This window comes from Crassostrea angulata, chromosome 5, assembly GCF_025612915.1.
Source record: "Crassostrea angulata isolate pt1a10 chromosome 5, ASM2561291v2, whole genome shotgun sequence".
In the NCBI taxonomy this organism is placed as follows: Eukaryota; Metazoa; Mollusca; class Bivalvia; order Ostreida; family Ostreidae; genus Magallana; species Magallana angulata.
The window spans coordinates 11,217,234-11,227,536 of NC_069115.1; the positions used below are offsets into that span (position 1 = coordinate 11,217,234).

At 32.8% G+C, this 10,303-nt stretch overlaps 2 protein-coding genes across 2 annotated transcripts in view; both read left to right on the forward strand.

Annotated features, from left to right (window-relative positions):
* Nucleotides 1-1,259: 1,259 nt before the first annotated feature.
* LOC128184612 (uncharacterized HIT-like protein Synpcc7942_1390) lies at nucleotides 1,260-4,714 on the forward strand. The gene is made up of 5 exons (XM_052854171.1): nucleotides 1,260-1,426; nucleotides 1,538-1,675; nucleotides 3,263-3,367; nucleotides 3,831-3,903; nucleotides 4,353-4,714. Exons 1-5 carry the CDS (start codon nucleotides 1,262-1,264, stop codon nucleotides 4,442-4,444), a joined length of 573 nt encoding a protein of 190 aa, XP_052710131.1. The 5' UTR covers nucleotides 1,260-1,261; the 3' UTR covers nucleotides 4,445-4,714.
* A 2,080-nt stretch (nucleotides 4,715-6,794) lies between these two features.
* The window catches only part of LOC128184552 (glucose-6-phosphatase 2-like), a gene marked incomplete at its 5' end in the record, with an annotated part of 4,478 nt that continues 969 nt past the window's right edge, over nucleotides 6,795-10,303 (forward strand). The window contains 6 exons of the mRNA XM_052854091.1: nucleotides 6,795-6,893; nucleotides 7,429-7,586; nucleotides 8,937-9,049; nucleotides 9,327-9,414; nucleotides 9,521-9,639; nucleotides 10,025-10,267. Of these exons, the coding sequence (XP_052710051.1) occupies nucleotides 6,795-6,893; nucleotides 7,429-7,586; nucleotides 8,937-9,049; nucleotides 9,327-9,414; nucleotides 9,521-9,639; nucleotides 10,025-10,267 (820 nt within the window). The remainder of the gene's footprint in view (nucleotides 6,894-7,428; nucleotides 7,587-8,936; nucleotides 9,050-9,326; nucleotides 9,415-9,520; nucleotides 9,640-10,024; nucleotides 10,268-10,303) is intronic.

Sequence of the window (10,303 nt, forward strand, 5' to 3'; positions counted from 1 at the left end):
ATTTTGATTAAAATTTACTAAAACCATGATTTATCTACAACACATAAACATTTCAGGAGGTATGTCTATAATATGAATAAAATTTCCTCATAGTCAAAAAAATTTCACTGTTTGAGAATTTGCTTACTACTCTGATAAGTTACAATTTTTGGAAAGAAAAAATATAAATTTGGTTTAATTGTTTATTTCAATACGCAGGTACTGGTAGTCACAATATGGAGGTGTCCCATACCACCTTGATATTCAATAAACATTAAAAAGTCATATACACTTACCTTTACCTATCATGTCAACTAAAATATTTTCTGCATGCAAAACTATTATATGAAAACTTTCTCCTTTGTATTTTTAAACACTATTTTTTCTCTTTGTAAATACAATGCCAAAGTACAAGTTAATCTCAGGAAGAGGGCAGACTATAATTGTTATCAAAACACAATTCAAACCTGTTGTTCTCTACCTAATTATCAAAATGTTAGCAATAAGGGAACATACCCTGTGGACATGTAAGGCACCAAAAACTTAACACCCATTTAAATTGAAGCCATGCATTTTAGCTCTGTGTATTTAAGGTTATCAATTACAAAGCATAACTTGATAGTTTATATAATTATGATAACACTGATTTTGTTTATAAATTAAACAGTGATGTTTTAAACTAACTCAATGACAATTGGCACACTAATTATTCCAATAAGAAGGAAAATAAGTTTTTTTAAGCAGAAAGGGATCAAACCAATCATCAAATACATGTACTTAATTAAATTTGGGAAACTTATCATTAAATACTGAATAACTGAAAAATACTGAATAACTGAAAAAATCCATTTTGAAAAATATTTGGTATGATATATATAATAATAGTTCAATGCTTTTTAACTACTCTTCGAACTTGACCTTGTACCATTGTTAGTGTGGGGAAAAATGGGTAGTGGACAGCTTCATATTTATATGTACATCAGTGTGTAATTGAAAGTAATTGAAAAGTAATTGGAATTACATGCCTTTTTTGAAAGAAATTAATTAAATTACCATTACATGTAATTGAAAATTTGGCCAATTACACATTACTTTCAATTACATCAAAATTTGTAATTAATTACACTCAGTTACCATTACAAATTACCATTACCCCATCCCTGATGTATATGTACCCGAACATTACCCCCCCCCCCCCCTTTATGTCCTTTGAAATTCCTGTCGGGCACGGGATACTATATCAATAAAGTATGACCTACTTTCACTTTGGTTCTGATGCATGATGGCTACTTTACGTTCATTTCTTTTTTCAAATGCTTTTAAGACCTCTAATTGGTCCTATTTAGTTTGTAGAGGCTTCCGAAACAGATGCTTTGTAAATTCTTTAATCCCATCTGCCAGTGGTAAATCTTTCAGTCCTATTCCTGAAAGTATTTTGAAGTCGAAGGTATTTTGTTCATCAGAAATGCATTTGCCTTACCCCCGTTTTATTTTAAAAATGTATGTATTTAAAAAAAAATCATTAAATCTTATATTACGCACTCTATATGTATTTTAGAATTTTAGTACGAGTAGGTCTCTACTGTCTGATGAGGTAGAAAAGGCCAAAGGAGCAAGAAAGACAGCAGAGCCAACCATATTTTCAAAGATAGTTGATAAATCGATTCCAGCAGATATTATCTATGAGGATGAACAGGTAAAATTAATAATTGATATTTCAAAACAACTGTAAGGGATAACCCCTTCAAAGATAAACTTTGCCTAGGATCTTATCTATCTATAAATTATTCATAATTGAATATGATAAAATACATCTGTGTTGAAAGATGATTTGAAGACATACATGTGCATGTAGTAGCTTGGGGGTGTATGGAGAGTGGATACTGTCCTTGGTACACATAGCTTAGGGATAAAGCTGACTTGATTTGCAGGGGCCCCAGGCTAGATTCCCAATCCAGACATACATTTTATTGTATTTATATTATTTTTCTTTCCTACTACCATGACTACAATAACATGAATAAGAAACAATTTCAAATCAATATTATAAATCATGACCCTATTTCAAACTTAAAAGAAATAAACACAAACATTTTAATTTATATTAAACATTAATTATGTTTTTTCAAGTAGTCAAGTTAAATTATAATTACATTTTAATGGTTAAAAAGAAAATAAAGGATGACTGCACTTAGGGACATGTGTGCGATATTTGCAAGAAAATAAACTTTTAAAAGAAGAGTTTTTTTTTTAATTGCAGAAATGGTTAACATCCAAACTGCAACTTTTGTTATAAGTATGTTGTTACCAAGTACAAATTTGTTTTCATAGGTGGGGGTCTTCACGATTTTTAAAAATCTCCATACGATAATGATAACACCCACTTTTATACTAACTGTAGTCAGCACGTTTGTCTATTGTTCTTCGTTTATCAGTCATTGTATATTTTCATTACCTAAGTTTTGTCAGAAGGAGATTAATAGACAACATGCACTCATGGTTTAAATGAGAAAAAACTGCATCTTCTTACTTTCGTTTTCTCTGTTGCAACTTTTATGAATATTATAATTCAACTTGTGATTTCTAACCTCAGGTAACTTTGTGAATACTAAATTCTAACATGTGACCATGTTATGTGCTAACTAGGAAAATATTTTCAAACACGTTAAGTTGTCAAGCATTGATTTAAAGTCTTCTGGACTTACATGGTTGTGGTCTTATTGATGAAACCAAAGTAAATAGTGTACTTGTACCATATGGAATAGAAAGAGTTATGGTGAAAGAGTGATCACATAATCTTTTATACCTGGCATTGTTATTCATGCTAGTCTAATTTTGTACCATTCTGATGAAGTCAGCTCCACCTCTCAAGCATATTAATGTTCAATCAAGGGCCATTTGTCTTTGCCTTAGCTATAGTGCCTGGTTGTGATTGGCTACTGTATACAGGGTTATTTTTGTCCCATGTAATATTTGCCCTTCTACTCTTGTAAACAGTTTCGCCCCGTCTTGAATTCACCAAGACATAGATGTGTTTTAAAACCGACCGATAGTTTGAGACATTGTATTTCGCCCTGTCTTAAATTCGCCCGTCAACAACAAGGGCGAAAGGGGCAAAAATAAAATGGGGGTGAATATTTCCCAGTATACAGTATCTCCCTTTGTTTTAGTGCATGACATTGGTTGGCTATTTCATGTATCCTTTTTTTGCATGTTTTGATTGGCTCAATGTATCATCTTTGTTTTAGTGTATGTATTTAATTGGCGCTTACCTCTCTTTCAGTGCCTGGCTTTCCGTGACGTTTCCCCGCAGGCTCCTGTACATTTTTTGGTGATTCCCAAGTCCCCCATACCGGGCCTCAGTGATGCCCAGGACACAGATCTACAGGTTTGTTATGTTCATATAAAACATTTATGTGTAAGTTCATCAAATTTCCCTCCACAACAGCTACACCAAGTTCCTAATATAAACTCTTAATAAATAAAGGCATCAAATGAATGTATTGTATGAATACTAACCATTTGGTTAAAAATTAAACAATACATGTATATGTTGCGTGTTATGGATTTTAACCTTGACATAAAAACATAATAAGATTAAAACTTTTAACAGTATTGATATTAAAAATTCATGATGTTCAACTGCGTTGATTGGGTGCCTTGAATTTTTTAATTCTAGATTTCATAACCAGGTAAATTATTGATACATTTTACTACATGCATTTTGTAGCCCAATTGATCGATTTCTTCATTAATAATCAGCAGAATTAAGATTGAATGTATCAGTTTTTAATAATAAACATACTTAATGCTAGAGTCAATTCATACCATATAATATGTTTTCCCAACAGCTATTGGGACACCTTCTACTGACAGCAAAACGAGTAGCAGAGAGAGAGAACCTCTCCAATGGATACAGACTTGGTAACATTAACCATTTATAATTGGAAACTGCATGTAGCAAGATTATGTACCTATTTTTATATAACTGTTCTTTCTATTTACCTTCATTATGGTTTTTAGTGGAATTTAATGCAATTAAGGATGCTGCAAGTATAACAAAGTTAAATAGAAAAATATTTAATATTATGTTCTAAAACAAAAACAAAGTGGATAGATGTTCAGTGGCATGACTTAACAATCTCTGTAGGTTTTTTCTATATTTTTTCTCTCTGTTTCTCTCCCTTTCTCTAATAAATCCATATAATGCAACCCTTATCATTTCTCTCTCTCTCCGTCTGTCTGTCTCTGTTTGTCTGTCTCTCTCTCTCTCTGTGTCTGTCTGTCTGTCTCTCTCTGTCTCTCTCTGTCTCTCTGTCTCTCTCTCTCTCTCTGTCATGTTTTATCTATATTACTCTGGGTTTTTTTTTCAGTGATAAACAATGGAGCTGACGGCGCCCAGTCTGTGTACCACCTCCATGTCCACGTCCTGGGAGGGAGACAGATGAGCTGGCCCCCGGGCTGATGCCAGTAACAGGGGTCAATAAACGCAATTGTTTATATATTATGTAGTTTTCTTGTTATTACACTGACTGTAGCAATGAGTATTATATCCTTTTACTTTTTTTAACTATGTCCAAAAAATCTCTCTGAATGCGTGTGCATTATTCAGGCTATTCAGAATTAATTTTTCTAGAAATAAATTCTGTTCAGAAACAAATGCTAAACCTCACAGCCAATGTTTAACTATTAAATTTTAATTTGTTTTGCATTTGACAGCACCAGTTTCACGATATAAACAAAATAAAATGTCGCAATGATAACCTTTTGTATACGTAGCTTTTAACGATAGTTTTGTATGTTAATGTATTCTTATACTGTGTCCGACTTAAAATTCGATTTACAAGGAGTTTTCATTGGTTGCTACCTCAATCAGGAAATAGAGCAGACCAAGAGCCGTTGGATTGTAAATATGTCAAAGAACCCGTTTTGTTAGTTTGATAAATATATCGGGTAATTTCTACAGTTTTCACTAAAACAATAAAACGCTTTCTTTGGTGATTCATGCGGGATATGAAGGAGGCGACATTGCAGAAAAAATACAAAACCCGCGGTATATATTTACATTTTTCTTTTAACAAATTAATAAATTGATTGTGAAAACTAAGTAAAATTCACTTAATTACTGTTAATATACATCAGTAATAAAAAAAGCAAAAAGAAACAGTCAAATCGTCTCCTATGGGAATTCTATTCTGACATTTACAATATCTCGTGCAGTCCGTGATTTTTCTTGGGTCGCTGTAGGTTTCGACCAATCGATAAACGGGGCGTGTAGATTTCAGTCGGACTGTTTCTATAGTGTTACGAATCAGATACAAGTTTCCCTAAGGAATAGAAGAAGGAATTACTCGGTAGATGTAAATATAAGGTGTTACGGTTCTCCGGTCCTCAGCCTTATAGTATTTTCTTTTCATATAAAAGTTATTTATGCTTCAAATATATATAGTTTTTAAAATAAATGAAATTAATGAAATTAAAAAAAAATACTGATTGTGTGATACTTTCAAATCATTTTACGAAGTTTTTGTAATTTTGGCCACGCTGGATATGATGGAATAAAACAAGTTGAGATCAAGTTAGAAAAAAATTAACCATTGTACCGCTGCATCCGTGGTACGAGCCCCTTTATATTTTTGTTGTAAGTCTTCGCGGAACCACAAAGCCAAGTATAGTTCATATTTATTTGATACCGAATTAATTTTGTAATATTAACAATACAATACTAATTAAATTTGTCTATTTAGAAAGGAGATTTATGGTACGAATAAAAAAAAAATCCGGATAATTTAGATTTGTCGGACATTACTGATTATCGGAGATCGTTAAAAAGATATGGTATTGCCTGATCACATTTACATGTATACGATACACTCGCTGCTAGGAATCAAATGTATTTATTAATGTAATGATAGACATGTTTTTATAACCATTTGTGACCTGTTTTTAGCTTCTCTCCAATTGCTGCATGATGTGGGTTTTCCTCCGCTGCGTGAACGACATTTCAGACACAAATAATGAGTCCGTGAGAAAAATACGGCTCCAAAAGTTGGGCGGATTGGGGAAATGAAATTTATATAGAGCTCTAGTTTCCTGTTGATTGGATATTAGGCCCTTGATTTTCTATATCCAGATAGACTAATTATACCAGGATTATATCACACGGAAATTATATTACAGATAGAGATGGGACTCATATTCGCTGATATAATATTTAATTAGTTTCAAATTCATAAATTCATATCTATAGAAAAATATTCTTCCTTCTCTCTCTCTCTCTCTCTCTCTCTCTCTCTCTCTCTCTCTCTCTCTCTCTGCGGGGTTTAATATTGTGGAGGGGGGTGGGGGGAGGGGGGTCCTGTCCCGCCCCCAACATGCCCAATCATCTGTGCAGTTTCGGCAAAACGAATTTTAAATACATTAACTCTGTAGAGCTCTGTCTAAACAGTACGTCTAGTACTTTAATAAAGATTTAAAAATATATTTTGTAATATTTAGTAATATTGTAGGAACGATTTTAATATCAATAGACTTTTACAAATATGCACACATTATGCTGTAGTGTTTTTAAAAATGTGTATGTACAAGCACCTAATTAGATATTCCGGAAAACAGATGAACCACCAACTTATTTTCGTTTTTAGCGAGGGAGATTTAATTTCCAGTTGTAAGTTCAACGTAAACAGGATCGTGGACGGCATTTTACACGTATTTTTGGTCTCTTTTAATCAAGTAATACACCAATGACACTTATAAACAAATCTTGTAACTTTTCAAATAAATATTAAAGTGCTATAGAATTTCTTTAAAATCGATTGACAGAGTCAACAATGATCGGGGAAGAGGCGGGAGTCATGGAGTATGTCCACCTTCGCGGTGTGGAGATAATACAGCAGATCCAGCACACATTTAGGGTAAATAAATACTTAACATATATATTCCTGGTTTTAGATATATAGACATATGACAGTTCTCCAGCATTGCGATTTATTTCCTCGGTATTCATTTAAAAACCCTTAACTTTTATTGATAGTTAGTGTACATATGTAGCTATAGCCACTTTTGCCACATATTACATGTATCATTGATAAAAAGTCAGATACTTGTCATTCTGATTAACCTCAGCTGTTCTGACACGATACTGTCCTCAATCGCTGTATTATATCATAACAGCTGATTTTAATCAGATCATATACTTGTGTTATAATTACAATATTGTGTGACAATGATTTGCATGTGAAACAGTATAACGCACAGTTTTTCAAAGGAGTTTATACATAAACAATGTAAACTTTGTTAAAAATTGACAAATAATTTGTTCAGAATCAATATCTAACAAAAGATAACCATGAATCAATTTTTAAAATCAGATGAAATGAAGAAAACTGACATCAAAACTCCCAACTAATTGTTGTAATATCTTTAATTTTGCCTTTCTAATCATTTTAGCACCATGTAGACCTGATGCAGTTTCTGACACGCGTCGGAGATCCTAGATATGCTTTCCTTATTTATTTTCCTCTGGCCTACTGTTTTCATCGCTCCACTGGAACTAGGGTTTTGTGGATTGCTTGTTTGTCTGAGTGGCTGAATGGGGTGCTAAAATGGCAAGTAACAATAAAGCAATATGCATCAAGTATGCTTTATTTATACATTGTAATCATGATTTTTATCGATAAAAAATTATAAACTTACTGCATTGTAGGAATTCTCAATTCATGCACAACTGCATACTTACCCCATAAAAGAAATGTGCCGGAGTTTGATCATTTCAACACTATATGTATTTAATAAGTTGTTGATCCATCTTGGTAAAAAACATATGGTAGATACAAGATTTGAGAGGGATCAGATAATTTTAAATCAATGTGCCATTAAGCTTTGAGACCCTGTACAAGTAAATACTTTTGTCAACAGAATACTCTACACACTGAGAATATAGTACTACATGTATATGTACTTAGGACGGTTAGATTTGCAGGAATTTTTAATTAAACAGGAGTCTCCAATGTGAATTTTTGGTGTTTTTTTTCAAAACTTGAGAACCTTAATTTGGTAAAACATATGAAGTTACAAAGTGCTTTATACATATTCTGGAGCAAAGTGAAATTTCAAGTTCTGGAGAACACTAATTATATATTTGCTCTAAAAGATTCAAATGTTTTATAAAGTTGGATCAATATATAAAGATAAATGTTTCACTACAATGTTTTTAATTAAGGAATAAGGAACCATTTTTTTAGTATTATGAGGTGATCAGATATGGTTGGGGTGATCAAATTCCTTAAAGTGCAAATGGCTTTAATTTATGGTAGATTTGATCACCTCATAATATTCACAGAATGATCGATTCCATGTACTCATATTTATAAAATTTTCAGTAACTGTATGATTCATTGTTAAAATAAATAATTAATTAACTGTATTAGACTATACTGTTAACCAACTTTTATTTGCGATTTTCTGGAGATAAACTGGATTACAACGACTAATTTTCGCAACCAAGCCTTATCCAGACCCATTTTGTTATAAGAATCAAATGACAAGGGCTGGTTCACGGCGAGAAAAAATCGCGACAACAAGGCTCTCGCGAACCTAGCAAAAATTTCTCGCACACGAATAAAAGTTGGTTTACAGTATATACATTACAAAATGAATGGTAGTGTTATCATAGACAAGTCACTGGAAAATGTAAATATTATCCAAAAAAGCAGGTATATAGAGAGCAAAGAATGATAAACACATCAAGGAAAGGCAGAAAGATAAGATAGATCACAGGGAAGCAAAACATATTTATTAGCATATAATGAGTAGCCTACTCAATACTTACTAATAAATATGTTTTGTTGTCACTACGGCAGTAGGAGTGACAACAAAATGGATTTGTTTTTCAAGTGTAGATTTATATACTTTGCAAGCACAAATTCAAAATAAAGTGTATGATTTATTTCTTGAAGGATCTTGCATGGAGAGAGACCGTATTGGTGGGTGAATGAAGTCAGACTACATGACCATGTTGTGAATGTCCCGTCCCTGGAACAGTTCAGTCTCACCTGTGAAACCGGGCCAGGTAAGTCTATTATCGAAAACCTCTCTAGCATTGTGTGTGATTAATGCATGTGAAGAATGTTACAGAGTATGAAATATCACAAGTTACATAATTATAATACTTTAATTTACAAGAATTAGTGATAAAAGTTAGTTGAATTCTAGTACATGTAAGTTGGACATGCTATAATAAATCTACATTGTTATAATAATATTCTGAATTTGATTGTAAACACAAAATAATTCTAAGATGAGCTTTCCTGTTTAACTGACATACCGGTAATGATTGAACATTACAGGCAGTCCTTCAGGTCATACAATGGTAACTTCTGCAGTTCTGTACTCCATTGGAACATCCTTCATTAAACATGGGGTAAAACACACAGGGTATGTTACAACATACTTATCACAATAATTAGGCCTGATCAATATTTAATAAACATGGTAATCAAAATTCTTTTCAATTGGTTTTTTTTTTTTTGCTTGGTATTAGAAAACTGGAGCGTTCCCTAGTATGGATATCATTTACAATAGTACTTATAGCAGTCAATATATCCAGGCTATTTATTGCAACACATTTCCCACACCAGGTTGTTGCAGGTTCAATCACAGGTAAGTGTATGATTAAATTTAGATCTACTTTGTAATTTGGTCATTGATGAAAAGGAGCAAAATTCTTTAATCTATATTTTAGGGTAATACATTTATCTTCTAAATCCTCGTGATTCTGAAATCATCAAAATGATTAAGATATATAAAGACTGTGAAATGCTGCAAATGCACATGTATATTTTTTGCTCTATCTCTCTCTTTTCCATAGAATTCAATAGGAAAGATACCTAATATTTTGAGGGTATTCTTCATTCATAATGTAGCTTTGTTTATCCATTTATCTGTGGGCATTGACAATCTTGATATAGCCAGTGTAAACTATCCTTACTTTGTACATGCAGATCCACCACTAATGATTTGGAACACCTTTCTCTCTTATTGACAGGCATTCTCCTGTCAGAGGTTGTAAAACATGAACACACTAGTCATCTCTCATTTCATCACTACATTGTCTGGAGTCTGCTCCTGGTGTCTGGAGTAGTTCTGACTTATACAGGAATCATCCTCCTTGGTCTGGATCCTCTTTGGAGTCTGGATCTTGCCAAGAAGTGGTGTGCTAAGTCAGAGTGGGTCCATCCTGATACTACACCTTTCTTTGCTTTTGTGAGAGATGTGTCATCTCTTATAGGCAAGTATTAGTTTTGCTTTGAAAATTTATGCTGAG

Excerpts from the sequence above, each read along its gene's own strand:
- LOC128184612 (XM_052854171.1), top strand. The coding sequence starts at position 1,262 with ATGGCTACTTTACGTTCATTTCTTTTTTCAAATGCTTTTAAGACCTCT. Across the intron at positions 1,427-1,537 it reads AAAGTATTTTGAAGTCGAAG|AATTTTAGTACGAGTAGGTC; the intron begins GTATTTTGTTCA and ends TATGTATTTTAG. Across the intron at positions 3,368-3,830 it reads CCCAGGACACAGATCTACAG|CTATTGGGACACCTTCTACT; the intron begins GTTTGTTATGTT and ends TTTTCCCAACAG.